The following is a 21,043-nucleotide window of genomic DNA, read 5'->3' as shown; positions in this document are numbered from 1 at the left end:
TTAGAGTTAAAACAAAAACACATTCTTATTTGACGTTTATTACTTGTTTAAGTTATTCCAACAATAATTTACTAGAAACTTTAGATTTTTTTATGTTATGGGCTCTAAGTTTATGCCCCATTTCCACACATAATAACCTAATAAATACAAACAAATGTAGAGCTACTAAGCTGACTACACTGATTTGGTCATTGTGATTTTATTTATGGAGTCCAGCTTTGTACCTTTTTCAGCTTCAGATGAATCCTGTGACAGTTCCGAGACATCATTCGTGTCTGACATCTGAAAGAAAAAAGAAAAACACAAACCAAAAAAATGAAACTGCAGCTAGGCTGGAAACTTAATAATTTGATGTCTTATCATACGATGCAGAGAAATATTTCCCTGTAAGAATAAAAACTTTACAGTATTCAACTTAACTTATACAGCAATCAAGACAAAACAACTCAGCTTTGTAATTAAAGTATAGATACAAAACAAACAAAAAAGAAAAAAATAAAACAGATAAAGCATCTTAAAGAGAAAAATGTACGAATAAAAGAAATAAAAGGCATTTTTAAAAAGACACATAAATATTAGAAAGGCTCTGCGACTGCTCTTTCAGTTTAAATCAGCAGCGCTCTGCATCAGGCTGCATAGCGAGGTGAAGGTCGGTTCAGTGGATCAGTGCAGCAGGGATTACGTCCTCACTCTCTGTCTGCTGTATGACCCTGATTCTGTCTGTCTGAGAAGCATGGAAGTCACCTGTCCAGACTGAAGCGGTGTCTCTGGACTGGGTGTAGAGGATCAGACCTGTCCGACTGCCCTGCTCCTGTAATAAAGGGTGACTTTGCGAATTGTGTTTTAACAGATGGGGGAGGGAAGAGTGCAAATGAGAAGGTTGTCTGACTTTGTAGGATGCTAAGACGTACTTGTTATACTTCAGCTGATACCGAGTTTCCAGCTCCATTTCAACACCTTTTATACTTGTTTGAAGAGAGACAGGATAACAGAAACTCAGTACAAATGCACGAGAAACTTTGAGGTTCGAGTTTTGGACAGATTATGAAGCTTGCAGGTCATCAAAGACTGCTTTTTGAAGTTTATATCTTAGGTGAAACAGGCTGCTCACATTTGTGTGAGGCAGGTTATCATTTTCAAAACTCACTTCTGTGTGTTTAATTCACTTTATTGTTGGGATCCACTTCAGCTAAATGTATCTGAATATTATACCTGGATAAGCAAAAATACTCGCTAATGCCAAGAGCAAATAAAAGAAGATCAGATTAAAACACAAGAAAAAAAACATCCAATAATCGGTCATAGGTCTCTTCTGGCTTGCTTAACCCTGTAAAACCCACTGTTGCAGAAATAAAACATCAGTTTTATTTTTAAAAAAAATACTATTTTCTCTATTTTTATGTTTTTGTTTATTTTCTTTATTTTTTTGCAAATTTGCTCTTCTATCTTTGGGTCTTACAGGGTTAAGCGAACCTTTCAAAAGCTACAAGTAGTAGCACTAGCTGGAAGTCTTGCTTTGTAAAAGTGTAAAACATCCACCACTGCTTAGCTTCCTGTGACCAGTCATGTGATATTTGTTGTTGACTGACCAACTAATTTGCATAGTGAGATCTGTTTACAGTGCAGGTATGAAGGTGATGCTCAATAATACTAGGAAAAAATGCAAAGGGTGTGTTTATGATGCTGATTCGTTCCATTTTGCACCATAAGAGCAATAAACCCGCATAAAGGAGCACAGAGATAATCCCTGTAATGTAGGCAGATGCAGATGTTAGTACTGACCATAACAATTTGCTGCTCCAGCTGCTGTATCTTTGCAGATGCTTCCTCCTGCTCTGTAGTTTTTCTGTCTAGTTGTTCTGAAAATCAGATGTTCATATGGGTCAGTAAAAAGCTCAAGGTTTGCCATCAAAACACTGAATCCCTGATAGAGGCTCATACCCTGGAGGGTTTCCGTGGTGTTGGTGAGCTGGGCGCAGCGTTCCTCACTTTCTCTGCATTCGTCTTTCAGCCTCGTCAGCTGCGTCTCAACGGACTGTACGGTGTCCAGGAGCAGCGACAGGTCAGCAGGGACAGGGATTTCCTCGGGCACATTCTCCACAGCCAGAAGACGTAGATGTCTCCAGATTTCAGCCAAAATCTCGCCTCTGTTCTGCGTATCTTCCTGCTCTGCCCTGAGGGTTGGCAGTTCTTTCTCTAGTTTGTCGACCTCAGACTTGTCGCTTTCTGAGGCGTCCTGCCTGAGAGGGACAGCTGCAGACTCCGACTCTCTCATTGATGCAAGTTCACTTTTGAGTCGAGCAATTTCCGCCCTGTCTCTCTCTGAGGCCTCGCTGCTTGCTTGAAGGGCTGCGAGCTCAGCCTCTTTCATCAGACTCAGTTGTGTCTCCAATCTGGCAACTTCCATCTTCTCCTTCTGCAGAGCCTCTTGACTAACAAGCTCTGCCTCCCTGAAAGAGGCCAGCTCGCTTTCTTGCCTTGCCACCTCCATCCTCTCGCTTTCCAAGGCCTCCAGGCTGCCTCGAAGTGCTGCGAGGTCGGCATCGGCCCTGCTGGCCTGCGCGGCCCACTGCTGCCTGTCCTCCTCCCTCAGCTTCACGGCCTCGGCCAGCTCCTGCTCCATCTGCCGGAACTGAGCAGTCAAGATCTGAGCAGGAAGAGAAGAAGACAGAGAGAGGAAGAAGATGTGTGGGGGCGATTTGGTGTTTTGTCAGCCAAACAATACATCAGAATGACGTGACATGTGGATGGAGGGTGTGTCGTGTTTGAACATTTTTCTTTTCACTGAAGGCATCTGACAATACGTAGAACGATGTGAAAATCAAAACAATAAAAGTAGCTGCATCACTGGCATCTAGTCCAACAGGATCTGTACCTGCTTCTGCTGATCAGCACTGCTCACTTCCTGCTGCAGCATTTCCAACACTTGGGAGCGAGAGTTTAAGGCTTCTTCGAGCTCTTCACACCGCCGCTGAGCTGCATGCAGCGCCTGGGAAAGATGAAATAACAAACACAGCATAGTCAGTGCAAATTTCAAAAATATTTGTTATCTAACAAACATTAATTAAAGTCTTTCTCCTTCATTTCTCTCATTAGGCAAAATCATTTTGAAAATAAAGCGTTCAGCTATTGTTCCTAATAGATAAAAGGTTTCTTTTTTTTGGCTTTTTGGTCAAATCGAGGGTCTCAAGATGGAAGGCAAGTAGCCCACTTGGTCCTACTTTTGATTTTTGGTTTTGTCCATAAAACTGGATCCAAGAAAGACGAGCAACTACGTCAGATGACAATAAACACTAAACAATACTGGGGATGTCTGTATTGCTTCAAATCATCGACTAGAACTGAAACAATGATCCAAAAAAAAAGAATCTGCAACAATTCTGATAACTGATTTATCAAAAAAAAGAACAAAACCTGCGTCTATATCATTAGGATTTTGACTTTGACTGTTTAAAAAAAACTTAAATGTGTTTTCTTCCACTCTTTAAATACAGCAATAGTAACCAGACTGATTGATAATGACAAAAAACCAGTTAGATCTTGAAAGATGAGTAAGATTAGAGGTTTTGAGATGAACAATGAAACACCCACAAAAGACTAAAGGTCGATTCAGTCAACTATAAAGAAGCCTAATAAGTCAATACAAACAGCTTTAGTAAATAGTGTCTTGTACCTGCTGAAGCTCGCCATCATTCTGAGACTGTGTTGTGACTCTCAGCAGCTCCTCTTCGTGTTTCTGAATCTGTTCCTGGAAACGTACATCCTTCTCACAGACCACAGCCTGCAGTTTCATCAGCTGAAATGAAAACCCAACCGAGAAAAACTCATTTTGATGCTCTTTCTTTGCTAACGAATGAGGACTTTGTGTATCTGTAGACAGAGTAAGGTCACCTGCTCAGCGTGGGCAGATTCCTTCTCTTGAAGAAGCTGTTCAGTGGCCTGGAGTCGCTCTTTAAGCTCCTTGCTGGTGGCTTCCTCCTCGCTCAGCTTGTTCTTCACTTCTTGGAGCTCCTCCTCGACTGCAGCTCCTGTGAAAGAGCTGTCTGGACTCTGCTGTGGACAAAACAGATGTTCAGGTCAGAAAAACTGAACAGCTTGAGCTTTACTGGTTAGTTGCGGTAAACATATTTTACTCTACAAGTAAATAAATGAATGATAATAAGGTAAACAGCCAAAAAGCCAAGCGTGCAAAAGAGACAGAACTCACTGTTGCTCCTCCTTGTCCTTTTAAATCAGTTATTTGTTTGTTGAGTGACGCCATCTTGGCTTTGGCCTGCAGTTTGAGCTTGGTGAAGCGGGCCTCAGCTTCGTCTCTCTCATTCTGTCCAAAAGAAGGAAAAAAAACACTCAAGATGTGTCAGTTTTACAAGATTCTGGCTGTAGTAAACTGACAGTTGCAGCAAAGACTAGACAGCAGGCTAAATCCCTTCTCTTTTTTTTTACCTTGAGTTGTGCATCCTTGCTGGTCAGCTCGGTGTCCTTCTGGATGAGCAGCGTGTCTTTGTCTCGGATGAGCTCCTTCAGCTGGACCACCAGTTGCTCCAGGTGGGCCAGCCTCTCCATGGCCTCCTCAGGTACCTCAGACTCTGCTGGGGCCTGGCCCTCACCGGCAGGGAGCTGAGGCACCAGCATGCCCTGCACAAGGACACTACAGTTAGAATACAACCCTGAAAATTCTAATAAGGTTCATCAAATTGAAGGCTGTGCAAAACTGAGTAAAAGTCATGATTTTTCTGCTTCTGCTGCTTCAATTGTGACCGTTGATTTTCTTGAACTTTGCAGAAATGACACACTAAACCAGGGTCAGGGTCAGATGTCATGGTTGTTCTCAAACACATTTGGAGCGCATTGGTGAGTCTGGAACCATATTTAGTTTGGATTATGTTCATAGTTGAGAAAACTGCCTCACAGCTGTGTGTTGAGTCAAACATACTCAACATGTGGAGGGTTGTTTTCCTCTCTGTTGCTTCATTTATTTTTCTTTTTTGTCTGTCCTCCTCTCATCTGTCCCTCACCTCTCAACTGTTTTCTGAATGCAGAGCTGTGATATTTAGTGGCTGCAATGCAGAGACTTCATTGGCTGAGTAGCATCACATGGGATGGCTGAATTCGTACGTAATTGGTCTGTGTGTTCCTGAGCTGATAGCCAAACACTGGAAAAGTTGCACCGTTAAATTAGAAGCAACCCGTCAAATTTAAAATCCCGTTACAATTCACTGATTACAGGTCTGGCAGTTAGTGACCCCTGCACTAAACCATGGTGCAACCCCAAGAAATACAGGAGAGAAAGCGGTTTTGTTTAATATTAAAACAATCTAGAGCCACTGTGATGTTTCGAATCAGTGGCATTTCTTTAGTATCTTGCATATCAAACTGTAAAAGGCTGTACAGATAGGAAGCCTGCATTAACTATTCCTATTTTCACTTCAAAAGATCAAAAACATGCAATGTTTCCTTTCACTAGATGGATTTTTCTTAATATAGAATGTACACATTTAACTTGAAGGCTGGGGACAGTTGGAAATACTCTTCATTATAAGTTGTTGTAATTTCTGTGTTTTTCTCACCTGTGGGTCTCCATCTGGACCCTCCTCTCCAGAAAGCTCCTGGAGGACTGTGGCCAGACGGCTTAACATAAAGACGGCACTGTGAGGGGAAAAAAATCACGAGTTTAAGGTCTCAGTGTGGACTAACATTAATAACGTCTGACGCATAAAATCTTCCCTTGCTGCACCTGTGCAAGCGCTTCCCTGTTCTCTACAGATTAAAGGATGTAAATGTAATGTATTTGTCAAAATCTTTGTGTAGTTGACTATTTTTTCCAGTGTGTTCCATCAGCTTCAGTATAATTTAAGCAGCAGAGACTCATTTTAATTTTCTCTGTGACATGAAAACCTGTGTAATGTTTGTAATTCAGAGTAGGAAATGTAAACAGTGTAGGATGTGTTTGACTAAATACAGCTCCAAGATGTCGATGCTGAATGGCATGTCCTCTGAAGGTGTGAATATAAACACAACAAGTCCAAAGCATATTTATTCCTACATTGTATGTGCATGCAGGCAGTGGAAAGAGGAGGGAGGGTTTTATACATTTGAGATTAAAGTCCAATCCAGGCCTTGAAAACAGCAGCTAACAAATCAATCCCACTATAAAGAGACAGAGTTTTCCCTGTTGTCATTAAACTGCAGCAGGTATTGACATATTAAAACGTCAATTGAGACTAGATTGAGAATAAGAATAAGCTTTCAGTCTCAACTTCTGAGCAAATATTGCCGAGAAGGTTATAAAAAATATTTTAAATTCTACGAAAACTCAATAATCATCCAAAAGCTTTGCAGAAGCTACTAAAATGACCTTCCCTGCCATAAGATTGAGTTGCCAGTTTCACTGTTTATCTGTCAAGCAAAAATATAAGTAAAAATCCAATTAATTGAGCTTCTCAACTGTGAGAAAATCTGCAGGTTTTTCTGCGTTTGTTGGGAAAAATAAGCAATCTGATATCATCCGATGGACTGTTGGGGAACTGTAATTGCTGTTTACATAAATGTAATCTGCAGAATAATTATTAATAACAAAAATAACAAGCTATCAAAAATTAATAATAAAAAGTCCATCACAGCCAATTGTGATACCTTTAGAGTCCAAAACCCAAAGATATTCAGCTTACTGTGACAGGACAACAGGGAAAAACTAAAATAACTTTATGTTTTTCGACTGAAATGGTATGTTTTGTAAAGCTATTTTTTCTTGAAAAATTATTTAATGATTAGTTACTTATTTTTGATCTAACGCCCATCTTGGGTTTACACAATGTCAGAAAATACTCAAATCTGTCACAATTTTCCAGTGTATAAAGTAAGATTTTAAAAATGTTTTCTGCCTGAATAATAATTAAAAACATTACGAGATTAAGCAAACCTACTTCATCAGATGTGGATGACATTTTAGATTTCAGAACCCCGCAGTAATCTGATTTAGATTTTCAAGCACATAAAATCAATCAGAAGAGTTCCAACATGATGTGAAATAGACAAAACCTTAGTAGAAAATATTGTTTTCATGTAGAACAGCAATTATAATCAATGAAAAAGCTCTAAATAGTCAATTAACACATACAAATTACACTCTGACATCCCTAAAAGACCTCCAGTCCATTTTAGTTGCATATATTTACTCTATTATGGCAAAATATAATAATAGCAAATAGTTAAAAATAGTATAAAAGACATTTTGAGGCCAAAGTTACGGAGTGAAAGCTTAATAACACAGAAGGCATCATTTGATGATGTAATGGGAGTGGGATAATTTTAAAGGGATTAAATGGGGGCATTTATTTCTTTGAGGTCATGGGTGTAACTTTTTGTGTACTCAGTGTATTACAGATGCATCATGGGAATTAAGGCTGAAATTTCAAAATTGGTAATTGCCTAATTGTTGCTGCTCAAGAAGCATATTAGTTTTGTATTTGCACCTGCAGAATATAGCCACAGATATTAAATGGCATAAAAAGAAAATGTTTAAAGTCTTGCAAATTATGGATTTTAAACAGTCTGTGTCAATACAGAATTTTATTTTTTAAAATATGGAAGCTAATAATTTTAGAGTATGTGTATGGATTTCTGACATTTGGAGTTCAGAACGAAAACAAATTCCACAACAGTGTTTATTTTATTAACTTGTGCAAGAGTAGCTTGTGTGATAGAAGTTACACGACTTAATTCGACCTTTCTCTCAAAAAACAAACAGCGCCTTCACCAAAGAGCAAAGGCAACACATTGGCAGACGATCCCAGCGCGTTTTCTCCGAGCCGGGCCGAACGGAGCCGAGTGTTTCCGAACCTGCCGGAGTCCTCACTGCGGCTGCGTCACTCTTTATGTGAACAGCAAAGATTATAGCTAGCTAACGCGAAAATGGAAGGCAAACTTCCAGAGCTGCTGGACAGCGACGTCTTCAAAAAGCAGTAGCCATGAGTCAAGATGAAGGGTCGGTGGTGTGAACGGGATGCTCCGTGAAAACATCCGCCGTGTGCCGTGACTGTAGTTTCCACGATACAGTAAGTTAGCTCGGGCTACTTAGCGAGCTGACGCTGGAAACAGGTAAATAAGGACAGCGTCTTTAAAAGCTGCTTCGCTCAGTGTTTGTCCTCCGTGCGTGACATGCACGTAACGCAGCCCCGTCTGTGGCGTGTTTTTAAAAGGAATAACCTTTGACTCACCTGTGCGAGTGCTCCCCAGGTGAATGTGTCTGGATTTTATTTGATATATTTCCTCGGATGGATTTCGGAGCAGAGCCACATCACCAAACATTCCCGGAAACAAAGCTTCCTCTGCTCTGATTGGACGGCCGGGACCTCAAGGGACCGTCTGCCAGTTCACAGCCGTCCACTCCTTCTGTAGTGTAGGGAGCATCTGCAAAAATATACACATCTTAAAAAACGAAAAATCAGCCCTCGAGCCAAAAATACACACTGGTCGACCCTTCTACATCTGGAAACAAGACAGCATGATGATGGCAGGAAAAGACCAGAGAGTCAACCTGATCATTAACCAGGGCAGGCAGCTGGGGAGGAGCCTGCTGCTGCTGGCCCACTACACCACAGTGTTTGTGGCCTTCGTGGGGCGTTCGGTTCAGTGGATGGTGGATGCAGTGAAGTGGACCAGCCTGTTTGCGCGCTACACCGTGTCAGTTTTTGACTCCATCTACAGACATCTGCACTGGGGGAAGAGGAAAAGTGTCGCCAGTGGGGGCAGAGAGATCTGCTCGAGCCCTGACACAGAGCCACAGTGACTTGAGTTTATTATATCCATGTCTAACTGTGTCATATTGGCAAAGAAGCCACAACAAAACTGCAACAAAGTGAAGCTGATGAGACACTGAAGAAAGAAAACGAGGCCTTAAAATGAAGTTAGAACAAAGCTTTTTACCCTTTTTAAGCTCCTAAAGCGTAGCTATTTGTTACGTCGTCCCGTTTAGTGATATATTTGTATGTATGGTTGGATAATGTGAATATTCCATGTTCAGGGAAGGAGAAGCTTTTCCAAACAATACATCAGGCTGTGGTAAAAACATGCTGCTGACAGAAATGCATCACACCTGCTCATATGACTGTTATGGAAGTGTGTCACAGGGTAATGCAAGCTAAAATAAGTTGGAAGCATAGATACTGTATGCCTTTTCCACTTTACATTATTGCACTACAGCAGAAGTAGGTTTTCGTTGAATGCTAGACGAAAACTTCCCCATGACATCAGCAGCTAAATACAATTTTGACATCTGTGCCGTATTTTTTTGAGTGTTATTTTTGGTAAATGCAGGCCTGTGGAGATGGTCGTCCTTGTGAGTTTTCCTGTGTACATTAATCACAAACACTCCTGCTGAATGTAACCCAGAGGCAACTAATATCTCGGTTTAATTCCTGGAATGTTGTTTTAAAATGAAGTCGACAAATGACGTTTTTTTTAAAATTTGCATTACCACGTGTATTTTAATTGTTAGCACATTTAGAACACAGCTTAAATGTAAACACGTGCACTATGAGTTATTTTTATGACATTAGCGAGTTGTAAGATCATGCTGGTAAACTTATTAAGACACTCACAGCTATGCTTTGCAAAAACACTACATTTAATTCCATACTAAAGCACTTAGACATGAATGTCAGATTATTCAGTATTTTTTTTTGTTTTTTACATTGAAATCAAACAGCTTTCTGCAGTGTTTTGATATTAATTTCACTAACTCAAACTGTAATGCCTTCATGGCTTTAATCTGTGGTATCCAAATAAACTTCTCTATCAAACTGTCTTCAGCAATCCTGTTTATTTGCAGAATTAAACATGTGTAAAGCGTCAAATACCCCGACTGATACTCAGATTTTTCTTAATTAATCACACCTAAAATACACTTAGTTGACTGTAGCTCCTTTCAGATGTGCACATAAGCCAATGTTGACTTTTACATGAAAGATGCAACAGCAGTTCTTCTATGTCAGACCTCGTCACGTTTACGCATCATTTTTAACTCAGCACAAACATGAACAGCATGCAGTCACAACTGACAGCCAAGACTACAACACACAGACGTAGGTCGCCGTTATGTCGCTTGATTTAGACCTCCAGTTCAGTCTTGCATGCATGGAAAATATCATGCAAGATATGAAGACTTTCAAAGGCAACAGAGGCATTTTAACCCTGGTTTACACCTCACTCACTGAATCCATCCTCACATTCACCATTTCATCCGGGTACAGCTCCCTCTCCACTAAACACAAAACAAAACTCTCCCGTGTTATTAATCAGGCCAGCAAAATCTTTGGTTCACCACAAACTCATGTCTCTGAACAAAATAAAACAAGACACTGAACACTACATATATATTTATTTTTAATCGGCTGTTGTTTCTTTTTAACATTTCTTTTAGATGTCTACTTTGTGAGCTTGTGTTTTAAGTGTGTTTTTATTTTTGGAGCCTTGTCAAAGAAGAATTCCTGTCATCTGTTTCTGTCTATCTCTATCTCTGTATCTATATCTGTCTATCCTTCTATCTATCCATCAGTCTATATCTATATCAGTCTATCTATTTCTATCTCTGTATCTATATCCATTCCATCCATCCATCCATCCATCCATGACATGTGGCTCTGTGTGAGGACATTAATGTAAAATTGTCCTAAATGACAGAGAAACACTCATCACAAAAGACAACAAAATCAACAGATAAGTACACTTTAGATGCTGATATTGACACACGTTTGTTATTTTTGATGGAACAAACTGAGCAAAGCTGCTTCCTCACGTTTTCTCAAACTGTACTGACAGTGACCAATCAAACCACCGGCAGTAGTGAGATTTTGATGCACAGGTTCCTTAAATTTGATTGGTGCATGATAATAGACAATTTCAGCCACGCCTACTTAAAGTCCCTCTCTGGTCATTCATTAAGCACCTAAAAAACACCTCTCAAGATACATATTTAGAAGTATTTCTTTCCATTAAAATAATTTTTCCTACTTTAAAATGGCTAAAGTGTAACTGTACAGCGCCTAACACTCCTGATTGGCTGCAGCTCGGGCACACCAGCTCGCCTCTAAAACTACCCAACGCTAAACAAAGGCAAGTTGTTGCATTGGAGTAATTCTGCCACACACGTTCAAAGCCGGAAACAGATTATAAAGAAGAACAATGGTACAGAAAGCTCCACAGGATTGGTTCCTAATTTGTTACACATGAAACCAATATGAAGAAGTCTCAATCTGTGCCTTTGAGACTGTGATCCGTACGCTACATTTTGACGCAGACATACCTAGCAATGGTGGACTGGTTCTTGCTCTCATACGCCCATCTAAAAAAACAAGTAGAAGGTTTGATAGGGTTAATGACAATTTGCTTTCTGTCATGAAAGCACACAACAAAAGCACTAAAAGTTCTCTTGCATGAAGAAACCCCAAGTGAACTTCCTCTCTGGCTCATAACAGCTGATCATATCCCCTGATAATGGAGCTGCTTTGGCCTCCATTGCTTCCCCCACGACTTTCATGTGGTGCTCCGAAGACATCCTAGTCCACAACTGCCTTGGTCTCTTGGTGGGTGGCATTGTGAGACAAGCTTTGTGGTCTAAAAACACCTATGATTTTGGGTCCACTACCACCTAAGTTAGGGGTGTCAAACTCATTTTACTTCAGGGGCCACATTCAGCCCAATTTGATCTCAAGTGGGCTGAATGTGTAAAAAATACAAAATATAAGACAAAATATTACAAAAACGAGACACAAAACGACATAAGCGAGAAACAAAACAACTAAACATGAGACAAACAACACGAAACAAAACAAAAAAGAGACAGAAAATTAGACCAAAAAGTTAAAGTGCCAAAAAAATGGACAAACGACATAAGCAGACAAAATAAAAACACAAAAAAACAAAAACACTCCACAAAACAGCGACTAAAGCAAAACACTGACAAAAATAACATAACACAAGCGAGACCAAAAGGAAACACGACAAAAATGAGAAAATGACAAAAAGTGACAAACGACGTCAGACAAAAATGACAAAAAAAACCCAACAAAAACAAGACAAAATATTACAAAAATGAGACACAAAATGACAAAAGAACAATCTAGTATTTTACTTTATGATGAAAATAACTTGTCATGGTCTAGAAATTATTTTAAATTTATAGTTTTACAAATGTACAATTTGCAGGTAATGTCTTTTCTGTAATTTTTACATTCTACAAAATCATCCCACGGGCTGGACTGGACCCTCTGGAGGGCCGGTTTTGGCCCGCGGGCTGCATGTTTGGCACCCCTGACCTAAGTGATGGGCTCCAAGGCCTGACGGACATGATGACCGCCATATGAGAGAGTTAAACAGGCCGAAATAGCTCAGTTGGGAGAGCGTTAGACTGAAGATCTAAAGGTCCCTGGTTCGATCCCGGGTTTCGGCAGAGTGGTGTGATTTTAGGGTTGTCGTGGTTCAGTGATTAACGCTTTGAACTGATTAGAAGTCTATGACCCTTAACCTCTATCTGCTACTATGGTAAAGCTGACCCTGCATTCGACTACAGCTTCCTAACTGGACTGCGTTTCATTGAACCCTGTGCGATGATAACAAAGTTGAACTTCAGCAGACATGAGATGAAACTTTCCGTGAAGGACCACAAAAAATCAATCACAGTATGAAGCTGACTGAGAAAGCTGCAAGAATTGAAAAAAAATCATTTGGCTTTGCTTTGACTTTGTGGGGAACTTGGTGCTTGTTTCCATTCTGAATCAGTTCCTGGGTGTCTGGAGTACACAGGAGATTTACCATTTAAACCAGAGGTGTCAAACATGCAGCCCGCGGGCCAAATCCGACCTGCCGGAGGGTCCAATCTGGCCCGTGGGACGACTTTGCAAAGTGTAAAAATTATAGAGAAGACATTAACTGAAGATTGTAAATTTGTAAAACTATAAATTTAAAATAATTTCTAGACCATGACACAAGTTGTTTAGATCATAAAGTAAAATACTAGATTGCTCATTGCTGTTTTGTCATAATTTTTGTAATGTTTTGTCTTGTTTTTGTCTTTTTTTGTCTGACTTTTGTTGTTTGTCTCACATTTTGGTCATTTTGTTCCTTTTTTCTCGCTTGTGTTTTTTGTCTTATTTTTGTCATTTTGTGTTTTGCTTTATTCACTGTTTTGTCTGTCATTTTGTTTTTTTGTCTTGCTTGTGTTGTCAATTTTTTTGTTGCTTTGAAACTTTGTCTAATTTTTTTGGCTCTTTTTGTTTCGTTTCACGTCGTTTCTCTCATTTTTTGCCATTTTGTTTCTCGTTTTTGTCATTTTGTGTTTCCTTATTGTAATATTTTGTCTTATTTTTGTTGTTTTTTGTCTTTTTTGTTGTTTTGATCATAAAGTAAAATACTATATCAATCAGTTCAAGATATGAATTTATGTTTCTTAAGTATGGTTGTTCACAATGTTGTGTAAATAGATAAGTCCATAAATGTGAACATTTTCAGAATGTACTTTTTTTGCACTAAAACAAAGGAAACAGTTGCAGTTGTGGTTATTTATCAGTCATTATGCTCTGATTTTACTGGTCTGGCCCACTTCAGATCAAACTGGGCTGAATGTGGCCCCTGAACTAAAACGAGTTTGACATCCCTGGTTTAAATAAACCCACGTTAGCGGACATTGATTGGCCTAAACGCTGTGCAACAGGAAGAATATGTACAGCGCTGGTGGGATTAACAGGTTTACAGTGGCTTGTTTTGTATACTTCACCAAGAGCATTAAAGCTGCACCACTCATACTCGAGTCCACATGCTGAGCAACATGTACCCCATCGGTTCAGATGCATGACAGTGTTGTGTCCACGTGACGGATGAAACCTCGATTGTGTTTGTCAGCACATCTCAGAGTAAAAGCGGAACAGTCAACCTGCCCTTTTAATGGGATGATTAAGCTGATCATCTGCCTGTTTCCCTGGATTACATGCGGTGATTAGACAAAAGGAGAGCACAGCGGGGCGGGGATCGCCTCCACCCCAAACACAGCGAGCTACAAAAGGCTCCTGCCAGCTGCCACTCTCGCCCTAAAAGTCCTGCTGTTGTGTGACTGTGAAGAGGGAGAGAGCCTCCACTTCACAGTAGACCACTCTGGGCTGTGAGGTTTTGTGCAGCAGCGAACGGCTCTGCTCGGGCGAGATGGGAAACTCATCAGGCAGCACCGTGGACGACCTGCAGGCCGTGGAGATGCACCTCTGGTACAAGAAGTTCATGACTGAGTGCCCCTCGGGTCAGCTCACCCTGCACGAGTTCAAGCAGTTCTTCGGGCTGAGAGGTCTGGACCCTGAGGCCAACGCCTACATCGAGCAGATGTTCCGCACGTTCGACATGAACAAGGTAAGAACTTAAGCACGAAATGAAATTACAGAGGACTAAACCTGTCAGGGTGCTTTGGTTCTTAACGGATGTCTCTTAAATTAAATACTTTTTAAGCATAAAATAACTTATGTAAGAGAGTATATATGACCAAGGTCTGGGCTAAAGGATGAAACAAATAATCCATTTAGTTTAATTTAGTATCTGTAAACACTGTATTACCTACTCAGAGACCTATTACAATGTGTCATGTTTAAAGGTTAAAGAGATAATTGTAAGATTTTGTTCCTTGGTTGTTTTCTTTGAAAATAGTGCACTTAAATCTCTAGATTGCTTAGAAAACTAAAACGTTTAATTACTTATTTCAGCTGCTTATATTGTGCTTTTGTCCTTTATCTAATTATAAAAGTATTATAAACTTTTTTTCATTAAGGTCAGCCATGATTAATAATCTCCAAAAGTCAAGTTGTATTTTGTGGAAATAACTATTTAGTTACATTTTAAGTCAATTTACAAATTTGTTTTCTTTCACAATTAAAGTTGCAGCTAATCAGTTATTCAAATATTTTAATAATTTCTGAATCCATAGCGGAAAACGTCCCCACGACATAGAAAACAGTGACAAAAAAGCAATGGCATCTTCAAAGTGTCTATTTTGCTGTTTATAATCCAAAGATGTTGAATTCACAATTATAAAATATGGAAAATAGCATCAAATTCTTACATACATTTGCCACATTTTCTGTCCTTTACTTTCTGACTACTCCGACTAACTGTTTCAGCTGTATTTATGCCTTCAGAGTTTTTCGTCTTATCTTATATAACTGAACTAGCAGCCATTTAAGATCAGATATTTTGGTTAAAAAACATCAGCATTGCAGGTGACAATTATCTTCACAGCACATTCTTTTTTCTGATAAGTGATGGATCGTCTATTGTATTAGAGTCCATCACAGTACAAGCTGTTAATCAACAACTGAACATCTTGCAGGATGTTTTTCAATCACTGCAGCTTTTACTGTTAAAATTAAAGCTGGTGCTAATTTCGAATATTTTTGAATATATTCAATCACTTCTTGAAAACACCGAGGCACAATATTTGAGCTTTTAATGTGCAAATTGATAATTATTGAAAGTCTTTTCTGTTTTAATTTGAAGGCAGAAAGAAAATATGCAGTTTTTTCAGCGCTAGATGTCGGCGATGTGATTCACATTCATGCAACTTCAGCTCTACTTTAAAAAATAAGTGCATGCTACATATGATGATGACTCACACAATCATTGCTGCATTTTATATGAAACTTTAGGATAGTCCCTTGTATATCAGAAGAGAAAAATACATTGTTCTTCTATCTAGCGGTGTATATCTTGTACTTTTTATCCTTCATAGCACTAGACAGGCTTTTTGACTCCTTCTAAAAGTTGTTTAAAATGGTTTCTCTTCCTATCAACTCTGAGCGGAAAACTATTTTTCCCTTTGAAGCCTTTAAATATCTTTGAAATGTCTTTTACAAAGTGTATTGAAGGAGACATGTTGCTGCAAGAATAGATCTGGTATCTCAATAGGTGTATAAATGCTTTCATAGATTCCAGATTTGTGGAAAAATGAGTCAGTTCAGTGAAAAATTGCTTCAACTGATAAAAACATCTGCTGTAAGGTTGACGTCTTCTACGCGTTGACGTGTTTTAGGTAAAGCCAAGAGTGGAAAATTTCTTGCGGTCCAGATTGGAGAACTTCTGGATCATTGAGGGATTTCCTCGAACACTCAGGTCACCCCCTTCTGGGACAATCTGACCCTTTTTGACCCTTAGATCACATTCAATTGAGAGCATCTCCGTGCGACGTACAGGGTCACGACAGGATGTTTGTCTGAGATGCTATATTTAGCCTCCATCTCGGCACACAAAAGGCTTCGGTAATCTGTGTGCACGATTTAAACAGTGAGATTATCCTTGAGACAATGGGTAGATGTTAAGATTAAGACACAGACAATCCCTGCAGATAATCCTCCGACCTGGCACGCTTCATTTCCCCTCCGAGTGGCCTTTTCGGTGACATTATAACCTTGCTTGTCTCTGCAGGACGGCTACATAGACTTCATGGAGTATGTGGCTGCTCTGAGTCTGGTGATGCGCGGAAAGATGGAGCACAAGCTGCGCTGGTATTTCAAACTTTACGACGTGGACGGAAACGGCTGCATCGACCGGCACGAACTCCTCAACATCATTAAGGTACAGATGAGCCTAAACGTGCACCCGCCACCCTGTACTTTGAACAATTCTAGCGAGGCATACTGATTCTTATTCTCCTCCTCCAGGCCATCCGAGCAATCAATGGGAACGAGGGTCAGGACACAACTGCGGAGGATTTCACCAACCGCGTGTTCGACAGGATTGATATAAACGGAGACGGTGAGTGTGTGCGCTGGCAGTGTATAGAGACGAGAGGTTTAGGAGGAAATCGATGGTGGGTGGACAGTGAGACATTTATCTCCAGTCTGAAAATGCAGGAATAGAGAGAAGACACGCATTATAGCTGCTGAACAATAGCTACAAGGAAAGGATTCAACTTTTGCCCTTCACTTTAATATAATTTCATAACAGAAAAAGAGCTAATCATGACTAACAGCTGCCTGATTCAACTGTTTATCTATGCAATGAAAAGAAGTTTACGTTGCCATGCAGTCTGGATTTCATTTTAAACTAAAAATATGATTGAATTTTCTTTGACATACAGTGGTGGGAAAAAGTTTTCAGACACCCTTAAAATTTTACACAATCTCAAATATCATCATAAATACAAATACAAATTATCTGTTTTTTTGATTGTTTACAAGAAAAACTAACAAAACTAAATTCTACCAAAATGACCCAATATTCAAATTTTCTTATTCTTACAGAACCAATTAATTTCAACTGTTTAATGGCTTTTTTTTTTAGGATTTGTTTCGTATTATGGCAGTGACTGTACTAAAATAAATTGAATTTGAAGACCTAAGAGTGATTCATAATGCAAATATACATGCAAATGTATTTCCACCATTGTATATACAGATATTTCCACCAACAACTGATGCAGAAAAGACATTAACTGATAAAAAAAAATTCACCAGAATACAGGAAATAAATATTAAAATGAAAACCTGCATCCAATCAATATAATGAATACAATGAGGTAACAGTGTGACCTGCAAATATTAATGTAAATTGGAGACGCTCTCTTTTTCTTAGCACTTAGTTTTTTGGTGTGTTTTGGAAAAACAAAGTTGCCGAATTATCTAATAACAGTTAATTTAAGCACAATGACAACTGTCAGGAATTACTTTAATAACAATGAAATCTTAAAAACGTGATGGATTGCTATTCTTGCCCCAGCTATTTATTGTATATTATCTCATAATAAATGCTTTAGTGTATCATAATTATGATACACATTTGTTTAATGCATGCGCTTGATTGGAGTAACTTAGTTAGGATAGAGCGAAAAAAGTTATAGAAAGATTTTTCTTCCTACTAGCACAACACATTTGAATCCCCAGTTGCATTGTGGGTAATGTAAGGGTCTATTTGTTAAAAGCAAGAAGAAGAAATGTACTAATAAAATATATAATGATATCTCTACTTTGGCTGCATTGATTTGGATACTTTTTTAACTTATAAAAAGCTGTCCAACATGAGTTTGAGACTCTCATTAAAACAATTTGAGTTTGGGTTTGAAAGAGGATTATCATTTCCAAATTGTTTGTATCTTGTGAACTTTGCTGTGGTGTGCGTTTTCTAATATTTTATATAATTTATTTAATTGTTGAGTTATATATATCAAAAGCCGATCCAGGGACATGTTAAAAATGTAGAGGATTTAGGAGAAGCTTAGTAGTGTAAAATAAACATGAGATTAGTGTAAGGAGAAGGGGATAAATCATTAAACATTACCAGTAATAAAAACTGAAATAAAACAAATTGACAACATGAATATTAGCACTGGTGATCAGCGTCTGTAGGCACTTCTATGACGTTTATTAAATTGGTTTTAATGTGATATTATGAGACTATCTTGAAGCTGAAATAAACAAAATAAGTACATGAAAAAATGTGAAAAATCTATTCTATTTGGCTGCTCATCAAGCCATATAAAAATTATAGGCATCTTTCAGAGGGTCTCGACTGCTCTAAAATCCTGGCTATGGCCCAGAAAAAGGAGGAAAAAGTGTTGAAAAGATTTGGCAGAGTTTAAAAACTACACAAAATATCTCACCATCAGCATGCCTAACTATCATGAATGTATTTTTGTTATAGAAGTACTCCAATAAATCTGACCATTATGTCTGAAAATACCTGTTTCTCTTCTCACAGGTGAGCTGTCCCTGGAGGAGTTCGTGGCCGGAGCTCGTAGCGACGAAGACTTCATGGAGGTGATGATGAAAAGTCTGGACCTCTCCCACATTGTGGCGATGATCCACAACAGGAGGCGCAGCGTTTAGGGTCTGCTCAGTCCGACTACCTCGTCACCTTCACGATTTGACCCGAGTGCTTCAGTACATCACCTCTGGCCATTCAGAGATTCCTATTAAGATTGAATCCACTTTAATATGATGCCAGTGCGTTTTGAACGCCAACATATCTGATGTTTAATCTCTAAAAGAGTGACACGTGCACTTTAAAAAGGACGACTCAGTCAGCCCTCGCAGACTGGTCATTGTCCTCGTTTAATGCTGGTGAGCTCTTCCAAGGCCACCTTGGCATGAGGGATGATCTCAGACCGTCCACTTACCCTCGGATACCCGGCGGGATAAAAGAGGGACACAGTGGAGTAGAGTGGCAATTACATGCACTCCACTACGCTTCCCAAATCTTTTCTGTTTTCTGGGTCGCAGTCCCTCTGCATCAAATTATTCAAATCTGTTTACCCGCTCCTGCCTGTGGGGTTTACAGGAGGAAGCAGCGAGTTTAACATCCATGCTAATTTGATTAAGCCAGTGGCTGTAAAACAGGAACAGGTGAAAGTCTCTGGAGACATTCAGTGTGCAGATCCAATTCTGAAAATGTTTACCTTTTATATGTTCTTAATTTTTTTTTAATGTCTTAAAATAATTGAAGCAGTAAAATACAGACTTGTGGTTCTGTAGCATTTCTGTGTGTGGGTGTTTCTTTGGCTGAATGATTTGCCTCCTACTCAACAGTAAAAACAGATCTAGATTACCACAGTTATTTGTTTGTTAGCTACACTCATCTGGTGCCTTCTGTTAGAAGACTACAGAATGTGTTTGATTTCAGCTTTTGCTTATCTGTACATGAAAATAAAAACATTATAAGAAAACAGGGATGTTTAATTTCTCAAAGGTAGTGGGTGCTACATATGCCAAGTGTCACATTTTGCATAAAAACATGTAAAATGTGAATTATACAGGGTACAAAGAGAGTGTAAATGACCTCATCCAATTAATTTCGAACCTACAAGAAATCGTTGAACATCCCCAAAACCTATTTTGTCAGTGACTGTCTTCCTATGAGCAATAAATGACTTATTTCATATATAAATAAATATAATAGGATTTACCTGAGATGCTCACCTGACCAACAGGGATCAGTGTCTTTTGCCCAGGAACATCTGGAGGACCTGGAGATTTGAGCCACCAACTCTTATCCACAGCTGCCTTGGTGGTGGGCTGTTCTGTGAACTGATCAAGCTCAAACAATTCTGATAAAGCAGATCTGTTTTTGACTGTTAAAACTGATATATTCAGATGAACTCAATATTAATCGCTGGAGATGAACACTTTTTCTATTTCATATCATGACAAAGATTTGCGACTTTCAACCCTGTAAAACAACGTCAAGTCAACTCAAGACCCCAATTTAAATGTTAACTATTTCCATGAGGTGTTGTTTAATTTGTTTGAAAATGTAAATCTATCAAGTACAAATGCAGTAAGTTTAAAAAAAACATGCAAAATAAATACAGTTTTATGGAGAAAAAGACTTTTCTTCTTTCCTAACTTGATTATCACTTCTAACCACTCAGACATGTCCTGTAACCACTGATTACCATCACCCAAAGGCCACTATGTATTTCACATACATAATGTGTCACATCATACTGACCACTCTGGTCAAACTGACTGTGCCATTAAGGTAGAAACAAGAGCAAAGATGGTTTTAGTTCAGCTGTTCTCAGCATGAGAAAATTAAGACAGGAGAGAGGAAAATAAACACATTTCTGCTGCAATAAATTAGTTCATTATTTGCAAAATTTCTACTCATCTTTGCTTTATTACTGGACATTTTAATATTATAATATTAGTTCATCTTACCACTTGTCAACACATGCAAGTGACTACAGGTAGTCATAAATAGACTAAAATTGAAGTGTTCATGAGCTCGAATTGTCAGGAACTACTACTATTCAAACTGAAGCTCAACGAGTAGAACAGACAAGTTATTTTTAGACAGAGTTTTGCATAAAAGCTTGTGAACGTACCCCATGGTAGCAGCAGCAGTACTCTTTGACTTCAGTGCCCTTTTAAAACAACATGAAAACACATTAGAAATAAAAATCCTACCTCTGAGCAAGGACAATGATTCACCTGCATGGTGTCAGGATCGCTCTGTGTCAGGAAAAACCGCTGTGGCTGCAGCACTGTTACCTGCTTCTTTTTTGCATTATTTAAAACAT

General features: G+C 39.1%; 2 protein-coding genes and 1 non-coding gene across 8 annotated transcripts in view; 2 read left to right on the top strand and 1 right to left on the bottom strand.

Annotated features, from left to right (window-relative positions):
- The window catches only part of golgb1 (golgin B1), a 34,159-nt gene extending 15,311 nt beyond the window's left edge, over positions 1 to 18,848 (bottom strand). For 2 of the 6 annotated variants that reach the window (XM_055006275.1, XM_023293283.3), the window contains exons 1-12: positions 18,706 to 18,848; positions 11,303 to 11,341; positions 8,217 to 8,409; positions 5,568 to 5,646; positions 4,444 to 4,635; positions 4,208 to 4,321; positions 3,892 to 4,053; positions 3,674 to 3,796; positions 2,876 to 2,989; positions 1,942 to 2,647; positions 1,783 to 1,859; positions 225 to 282 (exon numbers count right to left, since the gene is read on the bottom strand). In XM_055006275.1, the coding sequence (XP_054862250.1) occupies positions 225 to 282; positions 1,783 to 1,859; positions 1,942 to 2,647; positions 2,876 to 2,989; positions 3,674 to 3,796; positions 3,892 to 4,053; positions 4,208 to 4,321; positions 4,444 to 4,635; positions 5,568 to 5,636 (1,615 nt within the window). In that variant the 5' untranslated portion in view covers positions 5,637 to 5,646; positions 8,217 to 8,409; positions 11,303 to 11,341; positions 18,706 to 18,848. Of the gene's footprint in view, positions 1 to 224; positions 283 to 1,782; positions 1,860 to 1,941; positions 2,648 to 2,875; positions 2,990 to 3,673; positions 3,797 to 3,891; positions 4,054 to 4,207; positions 4,322 to 4,443; positions 4,636 to 5,567; positions 5,647 to 8,216; positions 9,536 to 11,302; positions 11,342 to 18,705 lie in introns of those variants that run through there. The other 4 variants (XM_023293282.3, XM_023293284.3, XM_023293281.3 and 1 more) reach the window with 3 other exon arrangements.
- trnaf-gaa (transfer RNA phenylalanine (anticodon GAA)) lies at positions 12,376 to 12,448 on the top strand. The gene has a single exon. It is a non-coding gene; the product is annotated as a tRNA-Phe (tRNA).
- guca1a (guanylate cyclase activator 1A) lies at positions 14,025 to 19,687 on the top strand. Its single transcript, XM_023293293.3, has 4 exons — positions 14,025 to 14,391; positions 16,453 to 16,602; positions 16,689 to 16,782; positions 18,724 to 19,687. Exons 1-4 carry the CDS (start codon positions 14,194 to 14,196, stop codon positions 18,849 to 18,851), a joined length of 570 nt encoding a protein of 189 aa, XP_023149061.1. The 5' UTR covers positions 14,025 to 14,193; the 3' UTR covers positions 18,852 to 19,687.
- The last annotated feature ends 1,356 nt before the right edge of the window (positions 19,688 to 21,043 follow it).

The sequence above is a fragment of the Amphiprion ocellaris genome, chromosome 21, assembly GCF_022539595.1.
Source record: "Amphiprion ocellaris isolate individual 3 ecotype Okinawa chromosome 21, ASM2253959v1, whole genome shotgun sequence".
NCBI lineage: Eukaryota > Metazoa > Chordata > Actinopteri > Pomacentridae > Amphiprion > Amphiprion ocellaris.
Note: the sequence above shows the minus strand (reverse complement) of the source record. Positions and strands in the feature narration are given on the sequence as shown.